The following is a 17,397-nucleotide window of genomic DNA, read 5'->3' as shown; positions in this document are numbered from 1 at the left end:
CATAATTCCCCATCTTTCCAAGAGAGAAAGCCAGAATGTGACTTTCAATAGATAGAGCAACTTCCTGACATTAGAACAGCATCCTCCATGCTGCATGCTGTCTGCACGTGACCCAGCTTTTACTTGGGTCTACGTCAAAGCTCTTTGTCGTGTAGACAGGAGGTGCTCTGTTTGGGGTGTAGCTATGTATGTGGTTCCTATATTGGTAAGAAGTTTTGTTTAAACTAATCTAACAGAATTTTTATCTTGTTTATTGATTCTGTGGGCAGTATTTGCCATAGGTAGTATGAGAGCCTTGCTCACAGAGCCTTGCTTACTCTGTATAAAGTGTGTAAGTGTAGGCTACAACAGCAAGGTTTAAATGTGAAAAGGAAATGTCGATGAAGGCTTATGTTGCTGTAAATCTAGGGCTGGTCAAGGAGTGATTCAGAGATAAACAAGCGGAGTATCTAGAATGTATGTATTTATGGGTGTAAATAAGCATAACAAGATGTAGGGCAGCAGCACTGTTCAATTACTTTTTTATGTGTTGTCATTTGAAAGGATAATAGGGTATAGTTGTGGAAAATTAAAAAACCTCAGAAAATGTTGGCTAGAGTTAAATTATGGAATGTTTTCACTCTACCAGATAAAGGTGGTTCAAAACTTCTGTATTTCTGGAAATGTCAGCAGGTTTGGGATCATGAGCAGAACTTACTTTTGTGAAATGGAAAACAGCTGATCCTTGATCAGTTTGGGACTGAAATAACAGCCACAACAAAAAAGATATATATACAGGAATGTTGAATTAGTTTGTTAGTGAAGGCTTAATGCAGATTTTTTTTTAAATTCATTTAAGGCTCTGTGAAATCCACCCTAAAGGCAAGATAAAAATAGAATGTGAACTTTCAGCTACTGCACGAGAGAAGTTAGTATATTAGGCAATGCTGGGAGCAGAATTAAATCAATACTACACATTTTCATTTACATAGTGGTTTGAAACAGCGTTGGGGACTGTTTTGATCCTCCATTGGCCATGGCAAACATGAATCAATCAGATAGCAAAACAATAATTTGAAAAAAAGGAAAAGTACTGCCCTGTTAAATCTATCTAATAATTATTAAATCAGTTATAAAGCTGATTTGCTGCTGCTGCCCTGGGAGATCACTTCATTCAAGAAATTTCCTCTGCTTCCAAAAACTGACACGCCAAGGCAGGTGTGTCTCATCTCATCCGTGCAGCCTGCCCCACGGGGGAAAATGGGGTGATGGAGGGATACCAATATACTTTATGAGGAGGTGGCTTGCCCCATTCTGGGGCAAATCTTGCCCCACCTTTTGAGAGCAAAACTGGCGCAGTCCGGGGCTTAGAAAGAAAGAGGATTTTGGAAGCGTCAGAGAAAAATCTCAGCATTTTTCTATGTAGGGAAATAGCAAAGGTGGCAAAGATCTGCTGTTTCTTGGACTCTGCAACCTCTCTCTGCCCTCCTGGGAGAAATGGTGGATTTGGGGTTGTTACGTCAAGTGCCTTCCCTGTAGATTTCTGTTGTGCTCCCAAAGATTAACAGTTTCTCTTCTCCCGCAAATGTGGATGCATGGGTGGAACTACCTCACTGATATGTACCTCAGTATGATATTCCTATTTACAGTTCTGTGCATACTTTCCTATTTTGTATATGCCAGTATAGAATTTGTACAGGCAACAAAGAGCAGGTAAATTCTGCAGGTGCTGTTTATATGCCAGAGATTTTTGTGTTTGGGTGTCCAACTTCCTGAGCAGAACTTCCAGAGCAGTTTCTGAAAGCTGCAGTCAGGGTGCTCAGATGACCAGGAGTGCACAGCATCTCCTCTGGTGATCAGACCCGTTCCAGAACCGCAAGCTCTGTCAAATATGATAACCATAATTCTGGAACTGCAAGCAGTTTTTGGCAAGCATTGCATATGAGAAAGATGGGGCCATACTGTGCAATACAGAACTGTAAAGACAACAACAACAACAACAACAGACCTCTAAAAGCATTATAAACCGTGCTGCTTCAAGACAAGCCGACTGCTAACAAGGCGAATTTCTTAGAAAATCTTCCTCTCATAATTTTCAGCTAGGGGTTTCTCAGATCTTCCTCTAAAGCATTTGGCAGTCATTGGCAACAGGCTCCATGGCTAGATGGACCAACAGTCTAGTCCTGTGTGGTAGGTAGTGTCCAATGTACTGTTTGTGTCCTTTTGTAGAGTTTGGTGTTCTGATTACTTAATTTTTGAGATAATTACTTTTTTGTTACTGAACTTTTTATCAGACTTCTTTTTCTTTGTATTACTGTGAAACGAACTGCTCCACTTTTCTGCCTTCCTGTTGTTCAGGTCTTTTTCTTTCTTCTAAAACCGTGCCAAGAATACCTCAAGGGATACAATGACAAAGCTGTTTGTACAACAAATCCTGTGTGGTATCTACTTTACATATATTTATATTATTTAGTTTCATTTTAAAACAGGATTAGAATGGAACATAACCTATAGTATTATAACAAACAATCCACACTTTCATACCTAGCATGAAGTTTTCCAGTTACATCTTGATACATCCAAGGCAATTATTTAACAGCATTCCTGGTGACTCGATGTGAGGAGTATGCATTTTCATATGAAAGGAAAAGGGCCAGTGTATACTAGACATATTAGCTCTCACTACTATCTCATTTACCTGTCAGTAATGCGTTTCTCTTTAATAACCCAAAGTAATTTTGCTTTCTTTTCCGTGCTAATCCACCAACTTGCTAGGCTTTTTTCTAGAGCTGTTGGGCTGTGGCTCTGTGATATGCACGTGTCAGTGGCCCAGATGATTTGAGCAGTTCCTGCTGAGGGCTCAGTGTCAGCCAGCAGGCTGCTGCCCTCTCCGGCTGCCGTCACTTCCGTGATGCTACGGGGCAGCCTCCCCAGCAACGTGGGCAGGGGCGGTCGGGAGAGTTGTAATGCAGGACCTGCAGAAGCCCACGGCAGGAAAGGAACTGAAGTGAAGGTAGTGTATCATGAACCGGAGAACATGCTGTAAAATACAGAACTGCCATTTTTTAATTTGCTTTAGTTTATCATTTAATTTTAATAATCTTCTTGATTTAATATGTTAAAAATACTTTATGAAGGGTGTGACTTAAATCCCAGCTCTTCTCTGTCTGTGCAACCTCATAGGCTTGTGCACAGTAAGAGCGTGGTGGATACACAAGCATTACAGTGGGGAAAGCAGGGATGCTCTCAGGAGGCTGCTGCTGACAGAACCTGAGCTGTGAGGCCCCCAGTGGTGGAAAATCTGCAAAATTGTCCTTATTGGGAGGCCAGGAGCTGGCCTGTGCAGCCCAGAGAAAGGGAGGAGACAACTAGAGAAACACCAGGCCTGTTTCCTTTGGGAGAGGCTTTGGTTCAGTGCAGATCCTGGGCAGGCCGTTGCTTCAGGGACTTTACAGCTGGGACATGCAGCTGTGCTAGCCTGATCCCCAGGAAGAGCCATGGCGTATGAGCTGCTGTTTATGGGATCTCCACAGGCAGAGCTTTACTGCCATGGGGGACCTGCTGCTGATGCTGATGGGTGCTAAGTCTAGCTAGTGAGGCAGTACTGGACAACCCAAGACCATTGCATCCTCAAAGCAATGTCCTACAGTCCAGTTGTTGTAGATGGCAGCTGGCTCATGGTAACAACATTAGAGACACGTGTTTCACGTCTGAAAGGACCCCCTTCTCAGAGCATACAGCCTGACAGTATCAGGATTTCTTGGCTGGTAACTTGGTACTTGCAGAAATAAAGTAAAAACTCACAGGGTTTGTTTCATCCTATTCTACCTCTCTCTTCCCTCTCACCTAAAAAATGTCCCTCCAGCACTTTCCTAGGCTAAGACAAGCCAGCTGTAGGAGTCAGTGGAGGAGCAGATGCCTGAACATGAAGTGTGTACATTAAGACGTGAAAACCAGTCTTTACGTGGGACAAGTTGATCTTTGCATTTGCTGCGGCAGGGGAGGGAATTTGCTACAGCTTAGAGGCAACTCTTGTGCAATGCACGTTAATGTTTCTGGAACTGCAAAAAGCTCATTGGAAAAGCTTTCCTCCTTCCCTCCTGCCTGCTCTCCCCCCAGCACCTTAACAGCTCTGTGCATATTGGGTACTCTGGCATTAAAAGTTTATATTGCATATGTAATGAGAAGACTTTAACACAAGCTTTTGGACCCGGATTTAAAACACCCACAATTTTTTCATGGTCTTGGTTTGGATCCTAGCAAGGATAAAGAGCTGTCACAGAAACTGGCTTGTGACCCAGGTGTTAATTTTAAACTCCCAGTGCCTCAGTTGTTCTGATTCCTGATGCCACAGAGGCATACCACAAGCCAGCAACAAAACGTGAGACTTCCCAAGAAGGAGCCTCGCTGGGTTTTCAGTCTATCTCTTTCTCTCTTTTTCCTGAGATGCCAAGCTTCATGTAGCATTTGCAGAAAAATGATCATGGAAAGTATCTGCTCTATCCTATTGGTGTCAACCATTCAGGCTACTCACACCACCAGCCTGTGTGTGGCTCTAACTAATGTAACTGAGCAGGTGACATGTGTTTCTGGAATACCTTTTGGAAAGTTACTTTATAAACTCTTGTTAGCTGGACAGGACCGCCTTGCTTCCCGGGGTCTCCCCTTACTGCTTCCGGAGGTCTTCCCTCCTTCATCCTGATGTTTCCCTGTTCACGTTTTAGCTTGAGTCTGCATCCTTCATTGCTCCCTGTTCAAGACAGTTCTAGAGCCAGGTAGGATTAAAATAGTGCCCTGCAGAAGGGAATAGACATGCATACTGTGTGCATTCATTGCAAAAAAATGGCATGTGCACTGCCATTTAGAATTCAGTATTTTTATGAACTACCTCTTTTATGTGGGCATTGTCCTAATTGCAGCTAATTGCAAATGAAGCATCCACAACTCTGGTCTTGCAGGGAGCCCAGAACATTAGAGCTTACCCAGAGCTGATCCATGCACTTGGCAGAGGCCACTTCGGCCAGCTCGGCTGCTGCTGTGCGTTTGTGGTGGTCCTTTTTCACGTGGCCCACGGCAGCCCTTCCTGCTTCCTCGGATTTCCCTAATGGTGCTCTCTGGGGAATTATCTAGAAGAGTCCAGACAAAATGTCGTGGCCCACTTTGAGGCAGGAGGAGTCTTTAGGTTAATGCAAGTCTGTTTCTTGCTGCATTCCTGCTTCTCTGAGATGGGAGGTAGGGCCATGGTGCACCTTGCTGTGTGGTAGGTCTATTTCTGCTGTGTTTCCTTTCCACCAACAGTATCTTCTTGTAGGTGGAAGAGGCTGGGAGGAGAAACGCAGGAGGAGAAATGTTACCTTTGGTCCTCACTGCCGTGTGTGCTCTGACGTGAGCATGCTGGGACAAGCATTCCCCAGTTAGTTCTGGGGCTGCGAAACCAGGAGCTTTCCTGACAGCCTCCTCCCTGCCCCCAGTGCTGTCTTTAAAACCCAGAGAGCCGAGTTTTGTGGCTGAGCAGCTGGCTGGTGTGCACACTGCAGGAGGGTGTGCTGTGCCTTGAAAGCAGGCACGTGCAGCCTGTGGGAGCCCCCCCCAGCACTGGGCTGAGCTGGGGTGGGAGCACTCTGAACGCCTCCCCTGGGTCTCAGGCACCTGGGCAGGATGGTCCAGTTTGAAAGAGAAAAATGGCAGGCTCCATTGTAGGAGCAAAGGCTCTGGGTTTCCCCTGCCAGAGGCAGGATGTAAAGCAGGTTTGCAGAGGGTTTTACTTAGCAAACTCCAGATTAAACTAACTATAAGAAGACTGTCCTGAGCGACTTGCCAACCTGCCTTGATGCAAATCTCAGCTCTTCCATCTCATAGCTAAGTTCTCAGCAGTTTATGTTCTTCTCCCTGAGAATCTGTCTCCTGTTACCAACAAAACTCATTAGTATTTTTATTAGTGATACTGAATTAAGGCTGAAAATATTCTGGCCCCCATGAAACCTATCTGTGGTGTGCGACAGCGAGCGGTGGAGATGCAGCTACCTTGTAGAGCGTGGCCTGCAAATTAGAAGTACTCTTTTCTGGGGAGAGGGGAGGTTAAATCAGTAATGCTGGCCAGCCCCAGCCCCCAAGTCTCCACTAGTGGAGGGAGATGAGTCCAGGCAGAGAAGGAAGGTTAAGATGTGAGTCATGTCCTGTACGACATTTTTCTGGGAAATGAGCTACAGTGTGATGAGCAGGTGTTTTGGATCCATCTTTGAGGCATATGACCCAAACCCCTCCATGGTGTAAATTAATGGCTGAGGGGGGAGGTCATGAGAAGCGTTCCCAGCGTTAGAAATTTGAGAACTCCTGCCCCTCAGAATAGCCCTGCTTGAGGCGTTTGCTTGTTACATCTTACAGAAGATTTGTACGCACCCAGGAGGCTGTGCTGTTTGCAAGAAAAGGTCTCTGAAATAACAGAAAAGGACATCCTATATGAATAGTGCAAGGAGGGAAGAATCCCAGCTCAGGGGACATGTAGCCTTGACGATGTTTGCAAGTGATGATATTTCATAAAGCAGAGTCTTTGAGTAAACGCTGAGCAGTTATTTTTTCTGGTCTTATAGATGACCCAAGAATGTGATGTTTTTACTGGCACTCGGTAAGACAGCTCTTGGTTGGGAGCTGTCCAAGACTCCTGGCATGGCTTCGACATTCCTCCAGATTTGACAAAATGATTTTAACCAAAATCCCACATGCTTGATATAATCACTCAATGCCTTTAGAAAGAGTTTTATACCTAATATGGACAAAAAAGGGTTCTGCTTTTTCAGAGATGTGACGTGTAGTGAGCAGGTTTGGATCCAGAAATAGACTCATCTGTATTCACTTAGTCTTGGTATTTTTTCGTGATCTTTATTATAACTGCCCAGGCACCTGCTGGCTGTCCAAGTCTAGGTTTGTAATGCTCAGATTTAAAAAGCGCAGCTACCCCTCAGATATTATTGATTGACATCTGTGGGGCATATAATTCTCAAACACTGTGGGGAAGTTATTCACAGTATCAACAGAGGCTAATTATCAGATAAAGACAAAAAGGTCTTTAGCCTTCTGTGTGGATACGGAGGAGATGATCGGCCACTTTGGCTAAATGTACAAGTGAGTAGAAGCAGATGGAAACAACGACTCGGGGCTCCTTTATTAGAGCGTTGTTATTAATGGGGATGATTCTGTCACTGCTGCACATCAATAACGTACAGCTGTGCAAAGTGGCTAAGTGACACCAAGTGATTCTCTTACAGACACTTTTTGCTCAGTTTTGCACAAGCACAGCTCACTCCACAGGATCCCAGCAAGCAGGGAGCCTTGCCCAGTGCCTCAGGCCCTGCTTTGAGCTTTGGCTCCTGGGGTTTGCTAGTGTACCCGAGCCATTCTGTGCCATGTCAGGCGTGGTTCCTGCGGTGGGTGTCAAGTCTTGGGAGTACATCTGACAGCATCTGAAGTTGGCAAACTTGTTAAAGTAATGCCATCTAGGAAGTGTGTGCCTGCCAAACTGGTGAAAATCAGCTGCAACTACACAAAGCAGGAATGCTGCATCCCACCTATTAAAAACACAGTGGGAGGCTGTTCTGCATGCCCAAGATGTTGCAGCCGTCCATGCACCCCCGTACAAGTGCAGGATACAGGCAGACTAGCTCTTCCTTCTGCAGACCCTGCCAGTGAGGATGGGGTTTCTGAAGTGCTCAATATTGGCCTAATTCTACTTCTTTTCCAGTAAACAGGCTAAATCCAGCAAGGGTTGTGCCCTTTCACACACAGTTCTGCCAGGCCTTTCCTTGCAGTGCTGTGGGAAGGATTGCAGATTCTAGTAAGCCAAGGCAATACACTTCAGCCCTGCTAGTTTAAACCATTTACCGCTCTCTCCTCTTCCAGAGGAGGGTTGCAGAGAGCGGTCTTGATAGTTTTGTGGGGGAAAGGCATATTATTGATTCATACTTGCCACTGTTTATGTTATTTAAAAGTTTCATATTTATCATGCATGAATCTGAGGGAGTTAATGATTTAGCTCATGCAGCCTGCCTTTGTTTAGCGCTAAGCTCGCTTTCTGCAAGACAAGCTCTCTCTGAACATCATGGGGTGAGTGGGGAACTAAAGCCACCATAACCTCTTAGCATTGTAGTTCTCATCTCCCAGCACGTGGCCCCAGGGTGGCCTCACTCGTCACGCCATAGCAGGAGCAGAGGACAGTGATAGCAGAGGCGTGAGTTACAGTTGTAGTTAAATGTGCTTTTATGGCTGCAAGTTGGAGCAGTGTTGAAATACAGCTCCAAAGCACTGTGATTTCCAAAGTGGATAAGCACTATTTATGTTTTTTAGTTTCCTGTCTTATGGAAGAAATACGATGCTTTTCCAAGAGTAACTATTTTGATGGAGAAACGGATAGTGAAAGATGTCACATTATGGCCAAGTTTCTAATCAGAAAGATAAGTGTATTTCCTTATGGCTCCAAATTAATAAGTAATTTCAATCTCCTTTTCATTTTTATCAGCCAAGTGGAAAAGGCCCACGCCTACCTGAAGTTTATTGCGTCATCAGCCGGCTGGGGTGCTTTGACTTATTTTCCAAGGTAAGATTTTTTTTCAGTGTTGCTTTTTAAATTGACTCTTTACTGAGAAGCATCCACAATGATGAACCAAACAAGGAGAATTTCTTCCTTTGATGGGAGCTAACCATATTTTACAGTTGCTGTTTTGGAAGTTCCATCTCTATTATTGGGCTCATCAAAGAAGGTCTTGTTACTTCTGTAACTGAGGCAAAACTTGATGCAAAAAACATCTGGGTGTCTGTATGATTTGGCTGACTGGAGTTTTTTCCATTGTTTTCTAAAGCCACTCTTGCTGAGCTGTAATTCTTGGCATCCACAATTTGAATGATGGGCCAGTACCACTTTTATTCCAATACCCTATGGAATAATGAGGTTAAGAAAAAAGATTACTTGATAAGTGAATTCTATATGTTTAACTCCATTGGCATGTTTTTTTATCTTAAGAAGTTACGAAAGTGTGGACAGTCATCTTAACTGTCCTCTACATTAATGAATCCAGAGTTGCATCGTATGCTGATGTGGTTTACCTAAGTAATAAATTTATTGACCTAGGAGCTCTGAGACAGTAAGCAGGGCATTGCAGCTAAACTGAGGCATTGAATAGTCTCAGAAGCAGTTAACTGCAAGTCAGTTCCAGAGCCCCAGGCATTATTCTTTTATAAGAAGAAAAGATTATTGGGTAAACTATTAAAAATGTTGCTGATTGATTAACATTTGAAATCTCTCTCTGGCTGCCAGCTTAGTGCCTCCAGTCCTCTGAGAGAGTGTTCTGCAAAATCCACTGAGCACCTCACTATACCATACAGGATTTGTGGGTGATCCGTGGAGGACAATGATATGTCTGATTTCGAATGGCTGCCTTCCCCTTTTCAAGTTTTGGTACATAGTTTATAGGAACGTTGTTTTAATTCGCCAGAGATTTTCACTTCAGATACCAGGAAATGTCATAGAACTTAAACATAGACTTTTCTTGTTCATTTGTATAAAGTTGAAACAAATATGTAAATCATGACATTTATATCATTTTGATGATTTAATAACCATACAGAATGATATCTTTCATCAAAGCGAGTTTCAAGGTTTGCTAGATAAAACTTTGTTTAACGCAAATCTTGCCTTCGACAGTTAGGCTGAAATAGTTAATTGCAGTTCTGCTTCTGACGTCTTTCATAAAGCTCTGAAACCAAGGGTTTATAACAGTGACTCTTAGACATAATATGTATCTAAACACAGGTACCGCTGAGTGAAACAGAATGCATTGTTCTGGGCAGGATAACATAGCTCACGAAAATGATGATCTTGGAAGCTAATGATACGGGGAGAAGTCCTGAGGCTGTTCATTTGCCTTGATGTTTTATCTAATTTTGCTGGTGCCCTTATTTCCCAAGGAAAATTTGAGAGAGGGAAAAAATAAAGCAGAAAATGTAAAAATTGGAAATTTAAGTATCCTGCTTATAACCAGCTGGTTATAAGTAGCTGGGGTATAAAGTCTGCAGCAGACAACAAAGATGATGCCAAGAAAGAACAGAGACAGGCCAAAATTGCAAATAATCTGCTTTCCCAGTTAATTCCTAATCTGAATGAAAGTGTCTGATCATCCAGTCAACCTGAATCAGCAGCTGACTGATCAGTGTAATTTCACTGGCTTCAGCAGGGGCTGTGTCCAGGTGTCGGAGGAGGAAGACACAGTAGACAGGACCTCGTGACATGGCAGGGTCTGCTCAGGCCTGAAGCTCTTCATCGTGGTGCAGACAGGAAGGCTCCCACTGAATTTATATATCGGGCCCTGAACGGAGGTGTCACATGCCTATGCTCTTCTGACTGTGGGATCACTGAGGGGCTGGGCCACAAAAATACCCATCCACACTGGAGTTTAGAGACAAAGTCCTGCAAAGTGCTAGGCAGCTCCCGAAGGTACTGGCATCAGGGGAGAGCCGGGTGTTCGGCAGTGCGTGGGGCTGATCCCTGCTGTAGGCTTGACATAGCATATTTCTTAAGCACGTGCTGCAAGCACTACAGTTGTAAAGGGTTTGGATAAAACAGCTGCAGCTGTTAGAGAAAGAGGAGAGCCTTAGCATATCTGTGGGCTTTGAAGACAGATACAGTGTGGGTGCAGAGAAGTTCTTAAGAAGTGAAACAGTCTCTTCCCAGTCTAGTAAGAGGAACCTGGGCTGTCCTAATTGATAAATCTCGTGAAAGAGAGGAAAGTGATCACGATGGTGCACTTTGCTGAACTAGACAAACAAGGAGCAATTGTCTTTACAGAAAAATGTGAATGATGAAAGACCATGCAATATTAAACCTTGGATATTATTTATCAGAGAAACAAAAAGAGTCCTTTGTTTTAAAATGTTTATCATCCTGTATTTAATATCCTGCATTATTTTCATGTTTCTCAAATCCTTTTATGTTCACTGTTGTAATACCTACTGCTAAAACAGACTTGAGAACCATAGACACTCTTACTTCCAGATCCTGCCAGTTCATCTGGGCATAGTCTCAATAGATGTTTTTGTCCGTTTTATCTTCTGAAATCTCTCCGTTCAACTTTTGTTCACTTTAAATACTCTTTATTGATATTGTGAGGTTCGTTAGTCCTCACACATGATATGACACACACATAAGGTGATACGCTACCTTCCACAGAGACCTTTTAATTGAACGTATCCAAACTGAAGCACAAGGGACTGATGTCTTTTATACGTAGCCACCAGTTCCAGCAACGTAAAGTGTCACCTAGCGACTACAAGGGAGACACGTGTTGGGAGTGTTACAGTGGCAGGCTGGCGGCCTACAGGAGTACTGAGGAACCTAGGGCGCAGCCTTGGTAACTAACTACTTGTCATTAGGACAGCTGATTTTGTTTGATGAGAATGATTGTTGCTCTGCAAGTTACGTTAAGAATGAAATCCATATATTCATGTCATCTGCCATTTCCACTAACTGGAATGCAACTATGTGCATATGCTCAGGTATGTTTTAGAGTTAGGCCTTTACTATTTTGCAAAGAGAAAAGGGAAGCTGTGCACCAGTGAATGCCTCTGTTGGCATTTGGTGTCATTAGCTTTTGTTGTAACTCACCAGCTTGTGCTTAAGAAGCTTTTAATATTGTTTCAATGAAAAGCAATTCCAAGAGAAACAAGGGAAAATGCCTGGCTCAGACCCACTAACTCTCGTATGGCCTTTTGCTCTTGAGTGGTGGTTAAAAGATCACTCTTTCAGGTCAAACCACTAACTGCTTTGAAGCCTGCTTTTTCTTCTTCTTTAGGTTTATCATCTATATGGTCTGTCTAATGTGGGAAAACTTAGCTGTGATCTAATTTATGTTGGCCCATATGACCAAAGAGAGATGGAAAAAAATTTCTTTCTATCTGTAAGAAGTTCCATCTGCTCATTTTAAAGCTAGCTTGCCTGCTCTGCGTCATGTCAAACAGAAAATGCCCTTAATGCAGGCATCCAGTGTAAACAACTGGGCACGCTTCAAGAGCCTGCTCATGATTGGCTCCAGTTCAGCACGGAGACTCCAAAGTGACTGCTGTGGCCATGGGCAGATCTCCTCCAGGAGCTCTTTCCTAGTAGAGCCAAAAGCAGAGTGTGGCAGAGTTGTTCTTCCTGCTGGTCTGGCTTTTTCCTGCCCTCTCAATGAAAAGGAAAGAGGTGCAGCTTTGTTGATACGGCTTTGTCATCCAGCTTTGACGTTTTTAAGTCTGGAGACGCCCAGCATGGAAAAAAGTGTTTCTCCGTAATGCAAATCTCAGATCTGTGTCTGGGACCCAACACTCACGTAGCCTGTGATCATGGGATTTGTCTTGATCTTTCTCTTCTCCAGCTGACTCTGTTGTTCAGGCCATATTCCAACACTGCTGATTTCTTTTTACCATGCTGGGTCTTCTCTCTCCTTTCCAAATTTGTTATTTCTTCCTCGTCTCTCTGTTCAGCTGCATTCCAGAAAGGGCTTCACTTTCTAAATGAAAAATGGATCGTTGTCAGAGCAGGGTCAAATCTTGTGGCTGCAATGGTAGTGAAGGAGTGCATGGCAGAGGAGAATTAAACTTAGGTCTGCCATGCACTCAGGCACACATGGGACAGAGGGTGCTTCAGAAGTGTACACTGTGCTGACATGTTCTCTCTCTCTTATCTGACTAATGGATCAGATCCTGGATGAGGTTGAAAGGAGAAGGGGTATATCTGCTGCCTTGGTTTATCCATTTATGAGGAGTCTGATGGAATCTCCTTTTCCTGCACCTGGAAAGACAATCAAAGTCAAAACCTTCCTGCCTGGAGCTGGAAATGAGGTAACAGAACTACAAGTAAGAACTGCTAAGTCTGTACTAGTAAGAACACACTAGTTATCACAGTGGTAAAAGCTAGCATAAGTCTCGGTTTCCCGTGCTGACCGTGCTTGAACAGTCAAGCAAATAGCTATTGCTGCAAGCCTGGTTACTGCTGGTCATGTCATTGGTGTAAGGAGTGATCAGCAGCATTTTTAAATGGCTGTTTTCTGCAATGCATGACCTGTACCTGGCCCTCCAAGCCGTAATTTACATTTGGAAAAGTAGATCATATAAAAGCTTTTTGTGTGTATGTGCACACGTATAATAGATTTAATTTCATTTTATTACTGACTCAAGTAGCTAGAAGCCTTGCATTGCAGAACAAATGCCTCACTGGAAAATGGCAACACTGGTACCTTACTTTAAAAGTTTTTTGTGATTTGAGGGTTACTAGCCATTTGGCGCGTCAAATTCTGATCTCTGCGAATCCTGCCAGAAATACATGGTAACTCCACTCAGATGGGCAAACCTATAGAGGAATTACATCACTGCAAGTGGGAATAGAATTTGGCCCAGTTAGTCTAACCAGGAAAAAAACATCTTTTCAGTTTTACAGTCATTTTACTGCTTTTTACATTGAAACATGTCTTCTGCAAGCGTAATGCCACTGACTTCAAGGAACTGAGCCTATAATGGCACTTGGGATGAAACGTAAAGGTTCCCTTGTTAAAGTAACTTGCGAGGCATGTTTAGATTACATGCATTTTCTTCTGGAGAAGCAAAGGAAGATTAAGGGACTGAAATGAGTAACGGTTGAAAGATCTGATGATGCTTTTTTGATGTGACTCTGTCTGGGAACCATGGATCTGCAACTTCTCTGTCCTCAGCTCAAGCTTCTGAACTCTCCCAGAGAAAAATATTGAGATAATTCCAAACAAACAAACAACCCTACTTTGGCTCAACTTTGCTCTCTGTTATGCTAGTACAAACTCGTTATTTAAATGGAATGCACTGGCTTAATTAGGAACAGAATCTTGTCCTTCCATTGTGGCTCCTCTGGCCTAAACAAAGATGATGATTAATTGGGAAGCAGACAGTATATTTCTTTGTTAAGAGCAAACTGAAGCAGAAAGCTTTGCCAAGCAACAGAAAACATCTATGGCATTTGTAAAAGCTGCTCTAACTTGCAAAGCATCCTTCCCCACAGCAAGATTTCAGCGTTGGAAATCTTGCAGCAGAACTAGCTCCTTATGGTTTGGCACATAAATATAATTTAAGCTTCCAGTCGCGCTGCTGAGGAAGGGAAGTGGGCACCTCTACTGAATGTGAGAGAGGGCAGGCTGCATTTCCCGGAGGTATATTAATGGATCGCCATCGTTCCATAATTTGATTCTTACTGCTGATTGGAGCAACAGCAGGGTGATGAGTATAAAATGCTCTGATACAATAATGTTCATGTATTTCAGACTTTAAAAAAGCAAATCTATATATAGCTATTGTTCAAACAGTGACTTTCTTTTTACAGTTCTGTGTCACTGATCACAAAACAGTACTACAATTTAACTGTGTTTGTGAGGGCTGTTTGTGTAGTATGGCATGTTGTAGTATGGCATATAGTATGCTAGTGGAATGTGGTGTCATTTGCATGAAAATGTAGAAGTGGTTTAAAGCAAGAAAGTGACGGTGATTTTTGGACATATGGAAAGAAGAAGATGTATATATGTAACTGTTAATGTCTTCAGAGATTTCAACACAACTTTAAATTGGCCAACTTTTCCCCTTTCCCCTCTATTTCCTCGTATTCCTCAGTAGTTCATCATTTGCTGTCTTGCACTTCATATTTTTCTTCCTGTTATTCTCTTCATGTTATTTTTCCCTCTTTTCTTTTTCCTGTCCTCTGTCTTCAAGTTCCACATCTGAGCATGTCAATTGCAGAGTAAAAGGAAGATATAATAAAGGAATCAAGCGAGAGGCATTTGAGAAAAGGAAGGAGAGGGCCTGAGGTCATGGATGAAGTGTGAAAATTAGACTTTAAAGGGATGTCAGAAGTCACCATCTAAGACCTTGTCCTGACTCCCCAGTTAAGTATATATATATGTATATATCTATATGACAAAAAAGGCTTTAAACATTAGACGGTGAATTATGCTTAATAAAGCAGTGAAAATGAGGTAAATTGGGTTTTAATTTTGCTCAGCATTTAAGTTTAGTCCCTGACTCCCTTCTAGGTGTTAATTTGAATCACGAGCCAAGTTAATACCACATTTAGGTTGCCTTCATGGCTGTTTAAACACACTAACAGTTTAGCCAGTGAAGAGCGTACCCTCCCCTTTTAACCTGTAGGTTTCCAGTCCCAGCGTTTACAGTTTGTTCCTTGCTTCGTACTGTTGCCTCAGCCAAGCTGTACATTACTGACAGGGTAGTGAGAAGTCAGAATTATGCCTTCCTAGGAAATGATGGCAGATTTAATGAACATAATTATATTCTGAGAAAAAGAATGATTTGATAGTGAATTGTGTAATACACTGTTCTCTGGAGTGCTGTGACTCCAGCCTCAGTTTCCAAAAGAGGCTGGGGTGGTTCTCCATGTCCCCTCCCCAAGTGAGAGGGGAGCAGAGCTGGAGGGCAGGGGCCGGGGTGCCAGGCGTCCCTGGCGCACTGCAGCCTGACTGGGGAAGCTGACTGGCTGTTGTTGAATGTGTGCAGGTGATTGAGCTCCGGCGGCCCATGGACTCGCGCCTGGAACATGTGGACTTTGAATGCCTTTTCAAGTGTCTCAGTGTACGGCAGATCATCAGGATCTTCGCTTCTCTCCTGTTGGAGCGACGTGTGATTTTTGTAGCAGATAAGCTCAGGTGAGTGGCAAAGAGACCTGAACCACAACATGTTGTTCAGGGCAGTACTGTCTCCTGAAACAAAAGGCTGTAGGAAATGGCTACAAGGATGGTGGATGTGAGAATGCACTCACTGCAGGATTTTAATCATTTTTATATCAGCGGCAGTTATTTGCATCAGGTGGGTAACATATTCTCCAGCTGTCACTAGCTACAAGTCACATGTCCTGTCTTATTTCCGTTTGTAAAATGGGGAGGCCAGTACTTGTAGACAACATATTAAGCTAATGCTTGCACGGTGTTTGGAAGCAATATAGTCCTAGCAGTATTTCATTTCTGTTTTGGAACAGAGCTCTCTTGAACAGTAGCAGAGATTGTCACTGAGGTGTTCCCCCTTGTGGCTGTTGGTTCCTTGCAGCCCAGCAGGGAAGTGGGGTGCTGGAAGTTGCACCCGGATTTGCTCCATGCAGTATAGAGATTCAGCAGTAGGGCTAGGCTTGAAATCCTGCAGTTACCAAACACATGCAGTGTGAGTATTGAGAATGCCAGTATGCTCCTTCCCAGCCAGTCAGGATATTTTTCCTGGTGCTCGCATGACCTGAAAGCATTTCCTTTCTGAAGATCCATATTGGATTCCTTCAGCATACTTCCCTGCTCTGTGACTGCTCTCTCCTCCCTGCCTCCTCAGAGGCACATGCCCTCCCGAGGTGTAGGCAGGGAGCACAGCAGGTTGCAGCTCTGCATGGCCTTCATCCAGGAGATGGGAGCTCAGTCGGTGTAGGCTGCATCCCTGCCCTGCAGCTCTGAATCAGCCCTTTTTTGGACGCCTGTGTAATCGATACAGAAGTGTGTGGACATTTTAAAGATGACATTCTTTGCTGTGGCATGATAAATAATAAAAGATGGCAAATAAAAATATAGACCTTAATGTATTGGACTCAGGAAACATCCAGCATCTTTTAAAAGGACCGAAAAGACTGTATGGGTGGTTAAAAACACAGATGGATTGACCCAAACAAACTCTGTTAAACTCTCTATCAGCCCCATCCTTCTCTGAATGATGGCCAGAAATAATAGCTGCACTTAGTGGCCGCCAGTGTATATAAGAGCAAAAATACTTTGCATAGTAAAAGCTTTACAACCTTTAAGGGAGAATTTCTTAAAGCTGTGGACCTTTTTCAGGCTATAAAATGACTTCCTTAGCAGTCTTTCTAGTTGTCTAGAGCAACAGGAACATTTTATTTGATCCTTTCCCCTGTCAGTAACCCTTAGTTTGATTGACCATTTCGGATGACTTAATTTCACATGAACCTCCTGTGAGAATTGTGCAGCTAGTTGAGGGTTTCTACAGGGCTTTAGAAGATATGTGAGTCACTCCCGGGGACGCTGGCGCAGGTGACTTTTGAAAACATTACTGATGTGTTCCTTCTGGCTGTCTTTCTACAGCATGCTTAATTACATCGTTCTGCCTGTTTCTATTTTACTGTTCATTTAGCAAAATTAGTGGCACCCACAAGTCTGACTCTAACTCAGAACAACTCAGAATGGCACAGTTCTGTGTTCCTTCAAACGGCACAGTTATTTGAGTGGAAAAGCACAGAAATGGTTTGGAGAAAATGAGGGCTGTACTGTGGCACTGCCAACCGCTGCTCCACTTTGGAGTTCCCAGTCACTCCTCTGAGGTGTCCTGGTTGGCAAAGTACGCAGAGCCCTTGATCTCTTGACTGTGGGGGCACTCTGC

General features: G+C 43.4%; 1 protein-coding gene across 8 annotated transcripts in view; it reads left to right on the top strand.

Moving 5' to 3' along the window:
* DENND2B (DENN domain containing 2B) overlaps positions 1 to 17,397 on the top strand; it is a 197,401-nt gene that overhangs the window by 154,208 nt on the left and 25,796 nt on the right. For all 8 annotated transcript variants that reach the window (XR_011141364.1, XM_068945009.1, XM_068945014.1 and 5 more), the window contains 3 exons: positions 8,492 to 8,569; positions 12,703 to 12,843; positions 15,529 to 15,677. Coding sequence is in view for 7 of the 8 variants with exons in the window: in XM_068945009.1 (XP_068801110.1) it covers positions 8,492 to 8,569; positions 12,703 to 12,843; positions 15,529 to 15,677 (368 nt within the window). In the remaining variant the exon portion in view is untranslated. The remainder of the gene's footprint in view (positions 1 to 8,491; positions 8,570 to 12,702; positions 12,844 to 15,528; positions 15,678 to 17,397) is intronic.

The sequence above is a fragment of the Struthio camelus genome, chromosome 5 (genome assembly GCF_040807025.1).
Source record: "Struthio camelus isolate bStrCam1 chromosome 5, bStrCam1.hap1, whole genome shotgun sequence".
Lineage (NCBI taxonomy): Eukaryota > Metazoa > Chordata > Aves > Struthioniformes > Struthionidae > Struthio > Struthio camelus.
Note: the sequence above shows the minus strand (reverse complement) of the source record. Positions and strands in the feature narration are given on the sequence as shown.